At 37.9% G+C, this 20,803-nt stretch overlaps 2 protein-coding genes and 1 long non-coding RNA gene across 4 annotated transcripts; 1 reads left to right on the forward strand and 2 right to left on the reverse strand.

Annotated features, from left to right (window-relative positions):
- Positions 1-1,366: 1,366 nt before the first annotated feature.
- LOC114364119 (uncharacterized) lies at positions 1,367-2,254 on the reverse strand. Of its 2 annotated transcripts, XM_028320119.1 has the most exons (4): positions 2,168-2,254; positions 1,967-2,079; positions 1,629-1,828; positions 1,413-1,543 (listed from the first exon to the last, which is right to left on the reverse strand). In XM_028320119.1, exons 2-4 carry the CDS (start codon positions 2,075-2,077, stop codon positions 1,435-1,437), a joined length of 420 nt encoding a protein of 139 aa, XP_028175920.1. In that variant the 5' UTR covers positions 2,078-2,079; positions 2,168-2,254; the 3' UTR covers positions 1,413-1,434. The 2 variants fall into 2 exon arrangements, with proteins under 2 accessions (XP_028175921.1, XP_028175920.1); XM_028320120.1 differs by having other exon boundaries at positions 1,367-1,543; positions 1,967-2,205.
- Positions 2,255-4,232: 1,978 nt separating this feature from the next.
- On the reverse strand, positions 4,233-6,056 carry LOC114364126 (uncharacterized). The gene is made up of 3 exons (XR_003656829.1): positions 5,850-6,056; positions 5,672-5,741; positions 4,233-4,301 (listed from the first exon to the last, which is right to left on the reverse strand). It is a non-coding gene; the product is annotated as an uncharacterized LOC114364126 (long non-coding RNA).
- Positions 6,057-7,053: 997 nt separating this feature from the next.
- Positions 7,054-17,348, forward strand: LOC114364083 (polycomb group protein Psc). The gene is given in 7 exon segments (XM_028320072.1): positions 7,054-10,522; positions 12,152-12,349; positions 12,615-12,862; positions 13,188-13,354; positions 13,628-13,923; positions 15,084-15,402; positions 17,052-17,348. Coding segments are annotated over 7 exon segments (4,641 nt in total). The 5' UTR covers positions 7,054-7,320; the 3' UTR covers positions 17,263-17,348.
- Positions 17,349-20,803: the final 3,455 nt, after the last annotated feature.

Raw genomic sequence — 20,803 nt, forward strand, 5'->3', positions numbered from 1 at the left:
TTATAATAGCGGATTCATAATAGTAACAACTAAAAATAATGTAAAACCTTGTGGGAAAGTTAAATTTAGATTATAGTGGCAACCATAGAATTCCTGTTTTAGTTTTATCCGTTTGAAATAAAATAAATTTCATAACAACCATTCATATTTTTTTTTCTATCTTCGCAGGATTGTAAATGAGTAACATTTTATCTTTCCGGACGATATTTTTAGCAACTTTATAACCCCGCTAATTTTCATTCATATTATATTATCTGTGGTCACATGCAATCCGTCCCGGCTAATCGTTGACAAGGTGGTCTCCCATTCTGCTGGTGCATGAAATTTAGCTTGTTACAGATCGTTAAAAACCATAGATATTATGTTATTCAGAGGTGGAATTGTGTAAAGAAATCGTAATCATTTGACAGTTCATAACGTACGATAAAGTCAGTTAAACAAAGCGTTTGACAGAATAATCGTACGTTATGAACTGTCAAATGATAACGATTGCTTTACACAATTCCACCTCTGATCCTATAAACAAAAATACTGTAGTTTCCCTTCATCGAAATCCGTTCAGTAGTTTTTGCGTCAAAGAGTAACAAACAAAAGACAATGCCGGAAATTGGCGTCTTTTTTTTTCGCGCGGCCATCGACCAAACCATGTTTTTTGGATACAAAATAGTGTAATAAACCAAACTTACTATGACATGTATACTTCTAAACTCAGTCTGAACTGAGTTACGAGCGTTAGAAGTTTGATGATTTACATACTAGATTTGCTTTTTGCGCGCAAGTTTTGTAAGAAATTGCAACAAAATATTGACATCGTATGTGTAAACAAACAATACCATCCATTAAAGGCTCCAGACATCAGTATGGAGCAGAATAAGCGCAATAAAAAAATAGCGCAATATTTTGTTGCAATTTCTTACAAAACTTGCGCACAAAAAGCAAATCTAGTATGAAAATCATCAAACTTCTAATGCTCGTAACTCAGTTCAGACTGAGTTTAGAGGTATACATGCCATAGTAAGTTTGGTTACTTTTGTAATCAAAAAACAAAGTTTAGTCGATGGCCGCGCGAAAAAAAAAAGACGCCACTTTCCATACAAAATCTGGCATTGCCATTTATACAACCTTTCGCATTTATGTTTAGGATCTATGAAGATTTTAAGAGTAGGCGCACTACGTTGATTTTTCGTCGGCCGTTAGTTTAGTCGGGTTGGGCCTTATTCTTATCTATGGGCTGGGCAATGTTCTTGAAAGTATCCACTAGGGACGCTGTACGACGACACTCGATGCAAAATGCAAACTCGTGCACTAAGCCCATATTTAAATAAAAAGCTAGATGAATTTTAAAATAAATTTATTAAACTTTTATTTCGTAAAATAATAAAAAAACTTGTGTACATAATAATAAGTATGAAATAACAATATGGACAACTCCCGCTATTTCGTTTTCTCCGGAGGCTTTTGTTTCTTTTTTTCTTTCTCAAAGCCCATTGCCTTGTCGCCTGCTGGACGTTTATTTTCGGTCTTACTTCCTACACCTTCAAATCTGTAATAAAGCATAAAGTGGAGTCATATCGTGTCATCAAAAATATTTAATTAATAATCGGGTTAAAGCGATTCTAAGTTCTTACTTTTTCATTTTGAATGGCTTCTTCTTCTCCGGTTTTGGCGCTTGATGATTTGTTTTAAAGGTCAGAACGTAACTTTTAACTATGTCAACGCTAACGGTAGTATTCTCTGGATACATTCGTTTTTTCCAAGCTTCCCTTTCTTCTAACCACATCCTGTGGTATTCATATGATAATAACCATTCAATTCGAGACTTTCCCTCCTAAGTGAAGAAAAAACAAGATTAAATTAATTTACTTAAGTACACCTACAATACTTTATTATTTATCACAACAACCACCATGATTGGTTGATGATTAAATTAATGTAGCGGATTGTAGCGACAAGATTAACACTTTACCATAAACTTCCAAGGTTGAGGGTTGTACTTGGGGAAATCTGATGAGATTATATTATGAACTGGTCTACAAGAACTCGCCTTCTCCCATTTTATTCCACCCATCCTTCCCATGCCTGTAACAAAACTTCACTTGTCTATTTAAACTGTAAATAATTGAAACAAAGCTATAATTTTTTTGTAGGGATTAGAAGCAAAATTTACATGGATCCGGGAGTCGTGACTGAAATTGTCTAATTCTTTTTCATAATTCGAACAGTGCACAGACTTCACAAAATAGTAACAAAAAGGATTAACTTTAACGGAAAATGTCAAATGTGTTTCCAATTTTTCTCCTTTTAGTGCCTACAAGCTTTATTAATCTAAGTGCCTACAGAACTAGGATAGTAATTTATAATTACTTTACATTATTGCTATGATACTTGTTTAAGGCGCTTGCCTGCCAGACTGTATATTTTTCTACAAAATTCGCAAAGGGTGATTTATTATTTAGGCGCTATAAATATAGCTACTGAGTTGACATTATCATCGGTCATTCATTTCCAAGTTCTGCCTCTGTGGGGCAGGAAGAGCAACCTCCTCATGAAGACATTACCTTTTTACACATTAACCATCCAGCCATTGTATGCCCTGGGCACTTTGGGCACGTGCCCAGGGCCCCGCGACCGAGGGGGCCCCCATCTGCTAATAAGACCTTTTTCCAGATGATAAGGGCCTAGGGTTGCCAGGTTTTTTATGTGGTTGCCGCGCCAGGCGAAGTCCGAGCTACAGAATAATATCAGGGCAGGGCCCCTAGTAGGTTAAAGACGGCCCTGGTTGTATGTGTACCTAAGACCTAAAAAAAAACTACGGAGTAAGTCCTTTCCTTACTTACTCGAAAGGCAGGTTCCTTCCTAACAATGTTTAAACATGATACGCATGATACCTACCTAAACCTTCACTTTTATTAAAAAATTACCTGTAGGCTTAGATTTTATTAATCCAAGCCTACTAAGCCTGTAGGTATACAGGGTGTTAGGTAAATGGGTATATGAGCCGACACTAGCCCATGTTAACATGGGCATATAAATGGTATGGTGAAGTCAGAAATTTGATATCATCATTTTAATTTTTTTAATTTTCATACAAAATTAAATTTACGAAATCCGATTTGTATGAAAAATAAAATAATTAAAATGAAGATATCAATTTTCTGACTTCACCATACCATTTATATGACCATGTTAACATGGGCTAGTGTCGGCTCATATACCCATTTACCTAACACCCTGTATAGGTAAGAAGAGTACTCTCTAATCTTCTGCTGCAGCTACTTTTAAAACATAGATGGGCACACAAATAGTGAGAAGACAGGATACAAGGGGTGCTGGGCTAAGACCCGTAACCACTTGGGGCAGTTGATATAGAGCAGAACCTATCAGTTTTTTAATCACTGGAGTTGACTTGATCAGAATGTACCCTATCTTCCTATCCTATGTAGGTACAGACGACGGCACGTCAACGTAACCACTGTGGGTTCGTTCTAGTGCAGTTGTAATAGGGACGAATTTGCAACACAAAAATGGGTAACCTGCTGATGTGCGGTCGTGTGTACTTACAGAATCCATATCAAATCCTCAACTAGGGTTGCCAGGTCCAAAATCACAAAAGCCGGACTTTGTGCTTCATTTGGCCGGACATTTTACCCTAAAAGCCGGACATGTGACGGGGGGGGGGGTCTAATTGTGTCAGCTCATGAGTGAGTACTATCGTCTATCGTCATCGGTTGCTAACCAACATCCTGATGCGTGCGCTTCATATGATTTTATGGCTCGATTTTCACCTGGCGCGGCAACCAAATAAAAAGCCTAACAAAAGCCGGACAGGCCGGACAAGTCCCTAAAAAGCCAAACATGTCCGGCTAAAGCCGGACGCCTGGCAACCCTATCCTCAACTCAACCCTATTTTACTTTCAAAGTATGGAAAACTAATTGATGATGAATTTTAATTTCTGTAACGGGTTTTATACCACGTATAATATGTATGTATTTCCAAATAAAAGTAGGCTTAGATTAATCTAAGAAAGTAGGTAACATATTTAAGTAGGTATGTTTTTATATCCGTGGTCTAGCTAGTACCACTAGTAGGTACCCATAGTAGGTACAAGCTTTGCTTAGTTTGGGACTAGAGGCGCAGTGTAAAATGACCAAGGATTATAAAAAAAAAACAACTCCAGATGGGCGAAAGGCACAAAAATGACGAGGATAAAAGGAGAGTTAAAAAAACAAAGTGGGTTTTATGTTTTTATTTGATACATTAGCTTCGGCAGGTCGTATTCCCTACACATCCACCCATGTACCTGAAAAGAAAAACAAAAATTAATTTAGTTGCTTAAACATACAGTAGACTAGATACTAGTACCTACTCTAATTTAGAGCAGTAATAGTACCAGAATTACTGATTTTCCCTATTCACACACAAAAAAAATGAAGTAAAATAATTGTATTCCATTACATTTATTTTTATTTTGATAATGATTGTATACCTAAATTTAGTCCTTGTGAGAAAAAATATTCTCGCAAGAGTGGATATAGGTGTTTTGATCTGCCCACTGATTCTTTTCATTATCTCATGAGGAGAAAACGACTGCCTCAGAGGGGTGTTTGTCACCTTAGTCTACAAATCTATACTAATATTATAAATGCGAAAGTAACTGTCTGACTTTTACGCCTAAACCACTGAACCGATTTTGATTTTGGCATAGATATAGTTTGAGTCCCGAGAAAGGACATAGGATAGTTTATATCCCTGTTTTTGAAACAGGGACGCCGCGATAAAGTTTTTCTGTGACAGACAAAATTCCACGCGGGCGAAGCCGCGGGCGGAAAGCTAGTTGAGCATAATTTAATTGTATTTTTGTATTAATATTTCTACAGCTATATGGCCGAGATAATATTATGCAAAATGAATAAAAGGGTCAATTTCTGGAAGAAAGTTGGAAAACACTGGCCAAGTGTTTGTTTTTATAGATTATAAGTTGTCTGTAAATCGAATTTTACAATGAAATCTTCCAAATGCCACTAAGACTAGTATATGGACCCTCTAGTAATTAATAATTATCTTTTTATAGTTATTTAATTTTGGCTAATAGATAGTGTCACAAATTGACATCTTCATTTTCATTAGGGTAATGACACGAGGTTTTGGATTTAATACCCACGTGGGGTATACAATGAGATGCTGATGCGAAAAGATTATGATTGCACTGATGTGATAGTAACCAACCAAAAATTAAGGTAGAAGGTATTTGGAACTATTCGGAACGACAACATGAATGCGATCGCGTTAGTATGATTCATGTCAAATTGTCTGTAATACCACAACGAAAACGAGATCATACAAGACCTCATAGATAAATAATACTAAACCAAACAGTGCAGCAAAGTAACATTAAAATTTGTGTCATGTGTACGAGTTCAGTCATCATAACTGGATACCTTTACCAAAATTATGTACTGACAAAAAATGAATTGATAGAGCACGCTGATAACATGTGGAGCTCAATGAGAAGTTCCAAGAATACCGAACAAAAGTCACACTGACTAAACAACCTAATAATATTAAAGCATAGTAGGTAAGTGCCTAGGGAGGGACTTATCAATTTACCACGATAGGGGTACCGGTCTGAGCGCATGTTACTTCTAACCTTAAATCAAACAATGCACTTACCATTTTATTTGGACCTCGCACGCATCTTCCTCCTTTTACGCTTTAGCCTTCGCATGCGCTTTTTACGCCACTGTAATAAAACATTTTAATTTTAATCTCCGCATTATTTCCTCAGCACAGTCACCAAGACACAAAAATCACAAATAAATTTTGATATTGGATGAAATATTGTAAATACCTTAGCTCTCATGTTCTTAGTTACAAAAGACTAAATAATCTTTTCAGAAACAACTCGTTCCTTGGAGGATTTTATAGATATTTCAAGATACAAAATGCGCCTAGCGCACACAGTCCACGAAACCCGAAAGAAAGACAAATGTATTGAGTGAGTGACGGCTTGAATCTTTTCAATCTTTGAATGATTGAATGAATGATATCACGATTTACAGCTCACGGATGCCACTCGATAAACATCACTACTATTCAATTGGGAATCGATTATAAGTAAAAAATTACTCAATCTACAATGTTAGACAGCACAGGCATAAAATAGTTTGTCGCAATATTAAATTATATTAAAATAAAAACTTTTTGAAGATTAATATAATCCAGGGCCCCAGTTGCGCTAGATAATTACAACAGGACTTTTATTGGAAAGTGATTAAATCCGTTGTTTCGTCTTTGTTTGCGCGTGAAGTGAAGTGAATCGGGGCACTGTTGAAGATATACAGGGTGTCCCAAAAACAATGGATAACCCTGTAACCATCGATAGGCCTCGCCATGGTCTCCCTAACGTCCAATTTTGACCCCAGTAAAAATATCACCGTTTTCAAGATTTTTAAGTTTTTGTTCATTTTTAGAAAATTGCCACCTGCGATTACTTTTTCTCATGCCATTTCTACAAATGAGGATACTTTTCAATCTAGTTTTTTTCCTTATCACAAGGGATAGTTGGGCTATCAAAAGAAAAGATTAAAGTTCAACAAACTAGTNAGGGTTATCCATTGTTTTTGGGACACCCTGTATAACTAGAAAAAATAATATGGTTTCACCATTTTGTTTCATAATTAAAATAAATTAGATTATTCTCTCGCTAACAAGGTGATTTTATACGTTGATTCATTTATACCGTCTCTTTTATAAAGTGATCTTCTCGATGATGCTCAATATAGCAGAACTGAGATCTATGTCAGTCGAATGTAAAAAAAAATACACTAAAAAATTAAAACTGTCATAGTGACAGCGGCTTTACAGCAGTCAGCTGCCTTCATAGTATTCGCGCCAAAAATCGTAGTAAAGAAGATACGGTTTGTAATAGATTTAAACACATCTACTGCGGACAAACTTTTACCGAAAGTGAAGACAGAAATTTGGAAAGCATATTAACAATGTAAGTGATGTAAATTTCCTTTTGTCAATTTAGAATTTTCCCATTCAATGATTATACAGTACTCGTTTGAGCAGCTGTTTGGCAATGTTACCAACATACAAAAAAATTGCTTGCATCGAATGGCGACGTATCGTGGTGTAAAAATTGTGATTTGACGACGTTTACTATTGATTTTTCGTTATAATTATGCTCATCAAGGCTATTGATGTTTCTTTATACTAATTGTGTGTAACTCACAAGTGTAGTTTTTAAATTATTCTAAATATGTTGACATTCGTGTGGAACTTGATAATTTAGTGACGCTTTGAGTGTTGTAAAAATGGTTACCTCAAATAAATTACCCGAGAAGAAGTTTGTGAAAATGGCTGGACAAAATAGTGTTGCTGTTGTGCCACAAAGAACTTTACTTGGAGAAGTCAACGAACACATAACGTGCCCATTATGTCGTGGATATTACATCGATGCTACCACGATTGTGGAATGTTTGCATTCGTTTTGTCGGAGTTGTATCATAAAACATTTACAAGCCAAAAGCTACTGTCCTGTATGCGAAATGATGATTAACTCTGCTAAACCCAATATAAAACTTGATAAGGCACTCCAAGACATAGTATACAAACTAGTTCCAGGCCTTTTTCAAAAAGAAATGGAACGGCGACAGCAATTCTATTCCTCAAGACCGGGTCCTGCAGCTTCAGCCACTCCTGAACAAAGAGGTGAAGACACAGAGAGAATTATCTTCAGTCCTGAAGATGTGATTTCATTTTCTTTGGAGTATGCAGATTTAACTGATACTGATAGTATATCCAGTAAATCATCTGACAGTAATGAACCACAGCCTGCATTAGGTGTTGCTAGAAGATTCCTCCAATGCCCAGCAGTTGTAAATATAAGCCACCTAAAGAAATTTCTTAGTATGAAATTTGATATAGATAGTACACAATTTGCTATTGATATACTTTATAAAAGGGTACCATTGCCTGATTACTACACATTAATGGATATTGCTTATATATATAATTGGAAAAGGAATGAACCAATGCGATTTTTCTATCAAATTATTGATTACATAGCCATAAGGAATAGAATTTTTGATATAAATAGAAAAGGTTCACATTTCGGTGACCGAAAGTCAAGTCCAACATCTACAGAAGACACAAATGTCTGTAGCCCAGTGCCAAACTTGAATGATCAAGGGTCTGAAGGTTCATCAGGAGCTGAAAGCCCAATGCCTGACGAGACTACTAAACGTGTTAATGAGGTGTTAAAAAAGGGTGACAAAAGTGTTCCAACAAATAAAGATTCTGTGAAAGATGATGTTCACACTAGCAAAATTGCTAATGCATCTCCCAAGAAATGCGATGAAGATGTTGAAAAGTCTCAATTTTTAAATTCATTTGAATTGACTGCCAAGAATAATTGTTTGCCTGTAAAATCATCTCCTTCAAAATCAGATAACACTGAGAATAATAGTTCTACTGAAACAGCATCAAAAGCTCCAATAGTTTCTCCTAGGGTTGAAGAATCATTAAAAAGAAAACATCAAACATCTTCAAATACGCCGGAATTCAAAAAATTTAAACTTGAACTGGATAAAACTAAATCAACTGTTTCTACTATCAACAATGTGAATAATAGTTCTGTTCAAAATACACTTCAGAATGTAAAAACCTCAGACTTCTCACACAAAGGAAATGAAACTGAAAGTACAACAAAAAATATATCATTACCATCAAGCATTGCAGCGACGTTCTCTTCAACAGTGCCCAAAGATAATAAGCCGCAACTGACTTCCTTGGTGAAACCAATGACAATGCCAGATACTACAGGCATTAAGCGAACAGTACCTGTATCTCAAAACAACATTTCTTCTCCTAAACGAAAACCTGCCACTACTGACACTCAACCAATCACACATCAGCTTACCAGTGTACAAAAAACAGTCTCCCCTTTGAAACTACAAGTTTCAAAAATAGAAACTCAAACTTCTCAAACACTTAAAACAGACATACAAAAAATGCCTGTAAAAAAAATTCCAGATTTAAAGCCAAGTTCATTGGTAACACAATCTTCGCAAATTAAGGGACAACCTGTAAATAAATTAAGAATGGATCTTCTGGCTAATAACAGTGATCCAACAATAGATAGGAGTAAAATCTTATCACAAGTAAAAACATCATTAGGTGGCTCAAGTGGTACTCCTAATTCTGGAGATCCTTTAAAATCCATATTTGATTCATGCAATATTAACATTCCGTCATCATTATCAATTACTTTAACTGATCAAAAATTAGATCCTCGTAACCCTAATGAATTAATATCTACTGACCATAAAAAGAATCTTGTCAATAAGAATTTAGCAGGTGCACTTAGTGCTTCTACACATAAAGTACCAAGTCCACCAGTTCATAACTACATTGAAATATTAAAATTACCAGATACAGATCCTAAAAAAACTAATAAAGTTGATAGTGCTGCTGTTAGTATAACCAGCAAACCAGATAACAATACTATGCAACCAAAACCCGTTAATAAATCTGAAACTTCCGCCAAAGGCCCAATTCCTAACTTAAAACCTATTGCCGACACTAAATTAGGTAAGCAATCTGGAAACTTTTCAGCTCCAATTACGTTTCAACAAACTTTTGAGCAACAATTGCAATCTCTGCAAACTGATAAAAAACCTAAATTGCCTAAAACTAAACCTCAAGTTCCTAAACTGGTCCCTGCACCAAAAGTGTTCAATGTTGTCAGTAAATCTGTAAACCTTAACAATAAACCTAGCACTGCTAGTGTATCTACTGAACCTAAACCCAGTTCTGCTTTAGATTTGTCAACTCCACATACTTCTCAAACTCCAGTTGCACCACAACAAACATTTGATAAAGCTTTGGAAACAATGCAATCTATAGCAAATCTGGCTAAAAAGCAAAATTTGCCATCAAAAGGCTTGCCTTTAACTTCAATGGCTCAAAGCAATGTATTTTCTTCTATGCCAAATAGACCTTTGGCGTCCACTGTGACCCCTATTCGAGTTCCAACTGCTAATAATAACCAAATTAAAGTTGATAAAACTAATTCTCCCCACGCTAATATTACAAGACAGGAAATTGGCAAAACCAATCCTATAAAGACAACAGGTAATAATAGTACAGTTGTATCTTCAACGAATTATTCCGTCGGCATACTTAATACGCCAAATACAACACAGCCTTCGCCAAGACAAACTCGCTCCCCTAGTTCATCTCCGAAGTTAGTTATTGCAGAGGAAAAACAAGCAACAAGTTCACTAGAACCTATTGCCAACCAAACTATGCCTATGAACCCATCTATGCCTTCTTTGAGTTCATCTAAAAATGAATCTCCTAAACCACAAGCAGGGCCATCTAAATCTGGTCTTAAGCCAATAAAACCCTTAACACCTTCAGTTAAAGTTTCCGGAATCCGTCCTCCAATGACTTTGACTCCCACAATAAATACATCTGCTGATTATTTGAGACCCCAATTAATATCTACACACAATCCAATACTGAGACATCAAATGGATGATTGGATAGTCAAAAGACAATTCGAGTTAATGAAATCGATGTATATGGCTCAGCAAACAAAAAATGATTTTAACAACAAAGAAAAATAAGCTCCTCCCACTTTGCAAGGTAATACGACGACTTAAATATGCAATTAATAAGTATTATCTTTATTGAAATGTAATAATTAATACACGAAATAAGAACCTTTATAAGTGAAAAGTATTCAGTTTTCAAAATAAATGCCTATTCTCATGTAATTTTTAGTAATTACTAAGAAAAAACTTGTAAACAAGCTTCCTTGATTACGGAATATCCAGATTCCAGGATGAATGCTATAGTATTATTCATATATTTTTAATTCAAAATATTTTCACGAAAACAAGTATCGACCAGTCAAACAGCTAACAATGCCTTAGGTGTTGTTACTACAACAACATTTTGCTTGTCGGGCGACTGCTAAGACCCACGAGCTAACAGAAAAAATCTTACGAAATTAGCTTATCTCAATTAGAATCATTGAATTTAAATAATAGAACCACAATACTTAACATAATTTTTATATGCCATACAATCCAGTCAACAAAAATCCTCTATTAATTGAGATTAGAAAAATGAGGTCAATTTTTTGAGTTTTTATGTAATAAATCTCTATCATTTTGAACGCGGCGGCAATATTTTTGTAACGTGAATTCTACAAATTAATATGTAGGTACCTACTACTTATCTATTTTCATACAATTGTTCAGGGACACAATTATTTAGCTGTTTCAATAATTACAAGTACAGAAATCTTGTTTGAAGTTTAGTTAGAACTGTAAATTCGGAAACTAACTTTATTTCTGGCCCGAATATATTTGCTGTTTTTCCAGAAAAATGCAAGTTTAGGACATTGTAATTAGATTTTGGTTTAGCTATTTACTTAGCTGGTTTTGAGTACCTATGCAACATCGTGTAGGTAATTCAAGTATGTTATATTTATTTTATTGGTTATTTCAAATTATGTTACTGATTTTAGATCGCTTTATGATGTATCTTAATGTATAATGCTTTGTACGTATTATCTTCTTTTTTAAAAAATAATTTGTGCTTCGTGATTTTAATATTGCAAAGTAAGTTTTATTTATAGAATATTGAAAATATTGAAATTTAATGATGAATTGTGAAAATAAAATATTATTAAATAATATTGTTGTAAGTTAAATAACTAACACATTGTTTAATCTTAAGTCATTATAAGTTTCGAGTAACTTAGACTTATAACGGGAGTGTAATTTTTAAATAAAATTATTCAATACTATAATATCGTATTATTTTAAATATTTTCACATACTTATAGTAGGTATTTTACATTGTTGACATGTGAATCTTTTGGACTTAGGTCTAAATACGAGTTCAAGTAATTAATTATTACTTAGGTACTATGGTACTATGTTTACGAAAATTTTGAAAAAAAATTCTTAAAAAAGTAATTTTGCCTTACCGTTGCCTATAGGCAAATTCATCAGTTGCACCAAACTTAAGCTAGGCAAATCTGTTAATCTACTGGGTATGTAGGTAAGTTATGTACCTATTTATAATGAAAATGATAATCTTGACAATGATAAACCGGAAGTAGGTTACGTCATTACATACTTACCTAAAATACATCTTTTCAGATGTCAGTACTTCAAGCCAGACTGCCATTCAAATCTCGTAAGAAACTGCCAGTGCTTGGCAAAAAGAAGAAAGTAGATATTGAGAACGAAGATAGTTGTCCTATTCCACCAACTAGAAGTGTTTTAAAGAGACATTTGAAAGAAGACAATATCGATGTAGCAGGTAATTAAAAAATACAATATCTAATTCCGCCTGGATTCGTGACGGTAGAGCCAGTAGAGCGAAGCTCACTGGGACCAGTTTATTAGCATACAAAGCTGCGCCTTCCTTTAAATTAAAAACAAATACCTCTACTACTTCAAATGCCAAATAAATTGATATAATATAATGTTAATTACGTAAAAAACGAGTAGGTCAACTTCTTTTCGTTAATATGGAGCCACTACTACAGTAAAAAATAGGTATAAAATACTAGACCTCCTTTCAGATGCTTGCTCGGCAAATAAAATTGTAAAAAAGCACGAGATCAACTTAAAAAATGAAGATGATTTAGGAGCTGCAAAACATACAAATGAAGCTACGAAACCACTGACTAGCAGGGAAAATGAAATAGACATTCTGAAAACTTTTTTGATCGAACATCTTGACAAAGAAGAGTCCTCATCAATATACATTTCGGGACAACCTGGAACTGGGAAAACGGCAAGTTTGTCGTATATTTTGCAATTACCTGAGGTAAGTTCAATTTCATTTCGCCTAACTAATATAGTATTAATCGAAGTCCTTGCGACTATGCTACACCAAAGTTACATTTACTTTGGTGTAACATAGTCGCAAGGACTTCGCTTTTGCTGCGCTGTCGCCCAAATGTTATCGCGACGTGTGTACCCAATATGAGTCATCATGTTAGAAGTTGAATCTTAATACTATACCTAAGTTAGTTTGTCTGAAGTGTTTTGTTTTGCTTTCCCTACGTCGCGTCGCTAATTAGAGCGACGTCTTATCTGGATTTTAGTTATATTCGTAGGAAGAAATTGATGTAGATGATATTCTGTTCCAGATTGTTGATGGATATGAACAAGTGTACATAAACTGTACGATGATGAAATCTGCAGCCAGTATATTTAATAGAATTTGTAAAGATCTGAAGTTGAAAACGACTGGAGTTACGGAAAAAGCCTGCTTGACAGCAATCGAAAAGCATCTGAGAAAAAAACATAAAATGATGTGAGTAAATAATAATCACGAAATTACTTCCAAGTAGGTAAATTACGAAATATTCCAAGTTAGTATTTAATTATGCACTAGAAAGTTTTTCTAAAACTGTTTTTTAAACTTTAAATCAGTAAAAAAATCCCAGGTACCTACCTATATTGTATTTGCCTCCCTGAAAAAACTATCGTCAAGTCGTGTATAATTTAGAACTATCTACTTGCTTTAACGATAGGTTTTAAACCAGTTTAGCGGAGCGTATTTAAAAAGTAACAAACTGCTTCACAGCCTGTTAGTGTTGGATGAGATCGACCAATTGGACAGCAAGCGGCAGTCCGTTCTGTACACGATATTCGAGTGGCCGGCGATCCCGGATTCCCGTATCGTGCTCATAGGCGTCGCTAACGCGTTAGATCTGACGGAGCGCACGCTGCCTCGGCTGCAGGCGCGCTGCTCGCTGCGCCCGCGCAACTTACACTTCGCGCCGTACACCAAGGAACAGATCATTCAGATATTTACTACAGTGCTGGCCAATGAAGACAGGAGTAACGTGTTTTCACCCGTCGCTTTGCAAATGTTAGCAGGTAAGGAATATTAGGGTTACAGGGGGCACAGTGACACACGGGGTACAGTAAAACAAGTTTAATATTTCTACCTCTTTTTATCAATTTATTTTTACTGGCCACACTGCTTTATTCATCGTTCGCACTGCCATCTTGGTGCAGTTGTATTTTCTCAATTTGAAAGCTGCCTGTTGAATTCTTGCAAAAAAACTGATTTTTGAAAGTAATTCGTATCTCTTTTCACGAAATGGTTTTCGATTTTATTAGTAGACTGTTTACCAAAGGTATGTATGGCTATTTTTTTAAATAATTCTTGCATATTTCTTGTAATATTGACATCAGACGAAGGCCGGTGTTTATAACCTAAAGAATGTTATATGTTTTTGTGTTATTGAAGGGGGTCATGGGGTACAGTGAAACGGGGCACAGTAAAACATGTTTCAGTGTAAGATAAGTTTTTGTTTTTAGAAAACACTACAATGGTTCGTAACCGGAAAAGAAAAACGGATATAGAGCTTCCTAATGAAGCAGATATGAACTTAAGAGAAGCAGAAAATCTGAAAAATATTAATTTTAGCACATTCTATAGGTATTTCAAGAAAAAAAAGGAAAACCGAGAAGAAGAGGGACAGGTCGTGCGATATACGCCCAACTACAAAGTGCCAAGAGTGTTTACGGACTGTGCCCCAATCTGTTTCATAGTACCCCTACCCTAGTTTTATTGTACCCCAGATCTGGGGCACAGTGCAACAAAAAATTGATCTCGAAAAAGTGCCAATAATTTAAGATTACTTATAGAAACATGTAGTTTGATATTGTTGATTATTAAAGGGATAGCTAATGTAAATTTTCTTGAAAAGAGTTTATTAAAATAATAAGATATTTTGTTTCTATGAACAAAAAACGTTTTTTTGTTTCATTGTGCCCCACCTTACCCTACTATTAAATAATAGAAATGCACTGCAATAATGAAGCATTTTAGTCTTTCGGTTTTTCGAAGCCTCCTTTTTACGATATCTTCTTATTTTATTATTAACCTCAGTCAGTTAAAGTGGTAAATTACTATAGTTAACTCGACTTGTAACTAAAGATAAAGCCTTATAAGCACTAAATTCATGCAATCACTGATAGTATAATACTAGTCGCAATAATGCATACTTACCTACTTCTTTCTTTTACAGCTAAAATCGCAGCGGTTTCCGGCGACATGAGAAGAGCCTTAGATATAGGACGGCGGGTGATAGAACTCGCGAGGCGTAATAAATTTAAAGAGAATCAGTCGGTTGACACCATGATGAAAGATTCCTCGGTGACGGTGGAACTCAAACAGGTGTTGGAAGTCCTCAACAATATTTACGGCGGTTCAAGAAAGATCGAAAATGACGTGGATGAGGGCTTCCCGATGCAACAGAAACTCATCCTGTGCAGCCTAATGTTGATGCTGACGAAAGGAAAAAATAAGGACATCGTCATGGGAAAACTGCACGACGTCTATAAAAAGTAGGTAGTCACGTGTGCGCGCTTATGCGCCATTTACTCTTTATCTAACCTCAAGTAAGATAAATGATCCGTAGTTTCTAGAAAAATGTCACATACAACTTATTAGTTCCAAAGGACGTCGCGTCCACTGCTGTTTAAAGGCTTCCCAAGGAAATCCACAACGACTGCTCCTGCGCTTTCCGCGAACTTAAGCCGATCGTCGGTCCACCGAGTTCCCACTTGCCTACTGCCGTCTTGCGGTCCATGATCGTCACTCGAAAATCGACCCCAGCCATCAGTTCTACAAGCTGTGTAAAAAGCTTGTGTTACGACGAGTGGGTTTACCACAATCGGCCAGTACGACGCTGAAATCTTTGGGCTCTTGTCACAATGTGGCGCGACTGGTGGCGTTAATACCCTGTCTTAATGAAACAGGAACCTTCAGCGCACATTTGTTTCCTTTGATGCGTTAAGCTTAGCTTACATCTGGGCAAACGCATCCGAAGCCCACAGGATGTAGAATATATCGCCCGCCAAAAGATGTAAAAACAGTGGCGATCACAGTTGACCGGTTGCAGTTCGTTCGTTCGTTCGTTCGTTTCAGCCGAAAGACGTCCACTGCTGGACAAAGGCCTCCCCCAAGGATTTCCACAAAGACCGGTCCTGCGCCGCTTGCATCCAGGTACCTCCCGCGACCTTCACCAGATCGTCGGTCCACCTAGTGCAGTAGGACCTCATAAAACTATAATAATGCTTCAACCACACCAACGCGTGCAGATCGCCATCGCCGGCGCGATCATAGGCGCGCGAACTGTCATGGTTCGCGTGACCTTTCATTGGCCTATGATCGCGCCGGTGATGGCGAGTCAAAAGGTGTAAAAATAGTGGCGATCACAATAGGCGCGATCATAGGCGGGCGAACTGTCAGGTCGCGCGATCTTTCATTGGCCTATGATCGCGCCTGCGAGGGCGAGTCAAAAGGTGTAAAATAGTGGCGATCACAGTTGATCGATACCGGTTGCAGTGACAGTAGGACCCCATAAAACTAGAATAATGCTTCAATCACACCAACGCGTGCAGATCGCCATCGCGCGATAATAGGCCAATGACAGCGCGACCTTTCATTGGCTTATGATTGCCCCGGCGATGGCGATCTGCACGCGTTGGTGTGGTTGAAGCTGGCTTATTCCACTATTCCCCGTTGACAATCCCCGTCAACGGGGAATAGTGAACTTTTTGTTCACTAATCCCCGTTAACGCCAATCGGAACTTATAAAACTTATAATTTTTAAAACTTATAAAACTTATAAATAAACGTAATGGGGATTAATGAACTTTTTAGTTCATTATTCCCCATTACGTTAAAAATAAAATCCTAATATAACGGGGATTAATGAACTTGTTAGTTCATTATTCCCATTATAAGCTCCAATTGGCGTTAACGGGGATTGTCAATGGGGAATAGTGGAATAAGCCTTTTGAAGCTTAAGTCAAAAATTCAATAAAAATTATGTACCTATGTTTCCAGAGTGGCAATAAGCCGCAACATCGCGCCGCTAGACATCTTAATACTATACCTAAGTTAGTTTGTCTGAAGTGTTTTGTTTTGCTTTCCCTACGTCGCGTCGCTGATTAGAGCGACGCGCAAAATTATGTACCTATGTTTCCAGAGTGGCAATAAGCCGCAACATCGCGCCGCTAGACATGAGTGAGATGGCGGGCGCGTGTTCTTTGCTCGAATCGTCCGGCGCCCTGCGCGTGGGCGGCGGGGCGGCGCGCGCGCGGCGCCTGCGCCTGCAGTGGGACGAGGCGGAGCTGGCCGCCGCGCTGCGGGACAAGCCGCTGCTCGCCGCCATCCTCGCGGGAAACGTCTGCCTCTAGTCTGTATGTAGACTCAGGGCTACCTTAAATCAGTGTTTTTCAACCTGTGGGTCGCCAAAAATTTTTTCATACTAGGGGGTCGTGTCATGAAAAAGGTTGAAAAACACTGCCTTAAATAAAGCCCCGCTTTATACGCGCATGTTTATGGTGCCTACCCACTGCCATTTAAGTCACGCTCGTATAAGTATAACTAGATGTGCCCGTGACTTCGTAGTTCGTACTAGTGACAATAGGTTGAATAATATTTCCCGTTTTTGAAACATTTTTCTTAACTGTTCCATCCCTATTAGCCGTAGAGGTGACTTTATATAGCCTTCCTCGATAAATACGGGACTATTCCCACCTCTCGTTCCCACCACTGCAACTCCTGTGTAGCCAGGATCTACAGCTTGACCGCCACAAAAACCCAACCAATGAAGGTCAAGTTTGTCCCGGGGGAAAGTTAAACTGTCATTGGACCTGCAACGAAATTAATCAGAAGAACATAGGAGTTCGAAATTAAGGTTCGACTTCCCTCCATTGCAAAGCGGATGACAGGTGCCAAAAAAAGGTTTAAAACATGAGTGAGATGGCGGGCGCGTGCTCTCTGCTAGAATCGTCCGGCGCCCTGCGCGTGGGCGGCGGGGCGGCGCGCGCGCGGCGCCTGCGCCTGCAGTGGGACGAGGCGGAGCTGGCCGCCGCGCTGCGGGACAAGCCGCTGCTCGCCGCCATCCTCGCGGGGAACGTCGGCCTCTAGTCTGTATGTACCTACCCACTAGATGTGCCCGTGACTTCGTAGTTCGTACTAGTGACAATAGGTTGAATAATATTTCCCGTTTTTGTAACATTTTTCTTTACTGTTCCATCCCTATTAGCTGTAGAGGTGACTTTATATAGCCTTCCTCGATAAATACGGGACTATTCCCACCTCTCGTTCCCACCACTGCAACTCCTGTGTAGCCAGGATCTACAGCTTGACCGCCACAAAAACCCAACCAATGAAGGTCAAGTTTGTCCCGGGGGAAAGTTAAACTGTCATTGGACCCGCAACGAAATTAATCAGAAGAACATAGGAGGAGTTCGAAATTAAGGTTCTACTTCCCTCCATTGCAAAGCGGATGACAGGTGCCAAAAAAAGGTTTAAGACATGAGCGAGATGGCGGGCGCGTGCTCTCTGCTAGAATCGTCCGGCGCCCTGCGCGTGGGCGGCGGGGCGGCGCGCGCGCGGCGCCTGCGCCTGCAGTGGGACGAGGCGGAGCTGGCCGCCGCGCTGCGGGACAAGCCGCTGCTCGCCGCCATCCTCGCGGGAAACGTCGGCCTCTAGCCTGTATGTAGACTCAGGCCCTTTTCACATGTCCCGGTCCCGCCAGGTACCCGGTGGTGAAGTGTATGGGCATGGTACGTAGCTTTCACATGTACCGGCGTAATTAATCCGGCATGCCCATACACTTCACCACCGGGTACCCGGCGCCGGTTAGCCGGCAACCGGGACATGTGAAAAGGGCCTCAGGGTTACCTTAAATATACAGGGTGGAATTTTGTAATGCCACCTGGAGGGAAAGTACTCTTAATATTGCAGATAGATAATTTAAATTGCGCGAAAGACATAACTGCTACTCGTCTGTCAAATAGAACAAAATGATTGACTCGACTAAACGATTTAGTAGTATCTACTAAATTACTCGCCACTCGATTATATTACTTTACTAGTGCGAACAAGGCATACGGTACCACATGGGCGTTGACGTTGCGGTGTGCGCCCGTGTCGCCGCAACGCCCGTGACGTATGTCGTTCAGATTTAAATGTAGAACTAAAACGCCGCTACGGCGATGCACCGCAACGTCAACGTGGGATCTTTTTAACGTAGACGTAGACTTGTTGTTCAAGTGGGGACTAAAAAAACAGCCCTAGAGTCAATATTCTGTTGGACCTAAGATTTCGTTTTGAGTGTAGTAATTACACAGTGACTTGTAATGAGAGAACGTTCTTATAATTTTTCTGTACAAAATGAAAATATCTCTTATTGGTTAACTTTGCCATTATGAGATATTTTGAAGTAGCGTCATCTAGCGGCAACGACGCGGCGACGCAACAAACAGCTTTTAATGGAAATTCGCATTGAAGCGTGCAACCGTAGTCTACCTTGCTGTAGGCAAATTGGAAGACTCGGAAGTTCGGAATTGTGATTGTTTTGTTTATTTATATTGCAATTGAAATAGCTAAGAAGATATCGTTTTCTAGATTAGATTAATAAGAGCGGCACCGGAGCCGCACCATACCGTGTGGTTTAGCTCTGAGTTATTCCAAGAACTGAACTGGAATGTTCGTAAGATAGGTAGAAAGAACAATTACTATTTTGGCGAACCTTTACTAATTTTGATGACGCTTTGAAGCATAAAAATCTCATAATCTTGATGCCTTCATGCTGATGTTCTTACACAATAAAATCGCAAACTTTGACTTTCACCGCAGTAAATTGACATTTTGTAATTTTCACGGACACGGCCATACAACATTCGTGATGGTCATCTTGGTAAGTGTTTGTATTTGTTATGCAAGTACTAACCATTTTATTTTCTTCTAAAACTCATTTATTTGTCTATTAGAATAACTAGGTCATGTGAGGTCAACGTCTTATTTAAGTCTGTTCATCTGTTGGGGAACATTTCAGCCTGTCGAGGACAATGAAAATCTTTTATAACTAGTAGGCTAAATCGAGTGACAGATCGGAAAATTCCGTGAAGTGAAATGGGGCTTTATTTGTATGACTATTTTGAACGTCCTATACTTTGCATAACCAAAGATTTGCTGTATGCGTGCTGTTACACTTTTTTGAGTTATATTTGTAAGTTAAAAGTAAGGATAATATCGAGTCCTATTGATATTTATACGAATGACATACGAATTAATAAAAATGTGATAGTGTAATTTTTTACGCCAAAATTACTAAACGGATCTAGATAAAATAAATGTTTCATGTTATAAATGTTTGAATTTGATTAACTATCAGACTACACAGTAAATTTTTTGACATTGAGATTTGAACTGCTCCTTTTATTTGTAAAGTTACACGTATTTTTTTTAAACCTCATAACACACGACTCCGCACATGTATAAGCTGCTCGATAAGAAAGCTGAGAGTGAAGTTTGTTTATGCAGTTAAAAAATGATTATTATAAATTGGTGTCGCGTTGTTTTGGTAAACAAGTCGCGCGCGCCGTGATTGGTTTCGTAACCTTATCAACACAATAATTGGCAAGTGTGAATGTTGTATGTATGACATAATATACATTTCTCAGCTTAACATCTTTCCTGCTTTCTCCTAGCTTTTATTTATTTTTGGCAATTATGCGACAATCGTTTGGATTTAAAGTCAAACGGTTTAACAACTGCAGAAGACGAGATTTACATTAATTGCCATAGAAACTACATTCACAACTAAACGATGCGACTGTTACCGTTATAATGTTTTAGAGTTAGAAAAAACGGAACCATTTGAATAATTCACTGAAGAATCAAGATATTGACGATATCAGGCATTTTTATATGCGACTGCAGAAA

Source organism: Ostrinia furnacalis, unplaced genomic scaffold, assembly GCF_004193835.3.
Source record: "Ostrinia furnacalis isolate ACB-3 unplaced genomic scaffold, ASM419383v2 OfSCF7348, whole genome shotgun sequence".
Lineage (NCBI taxonomy): Eukaryota > Metazoa > Arthropoda > Insecta > Lepidoptera > Crambidae > Ostrinia > Ostrinia furnacalis.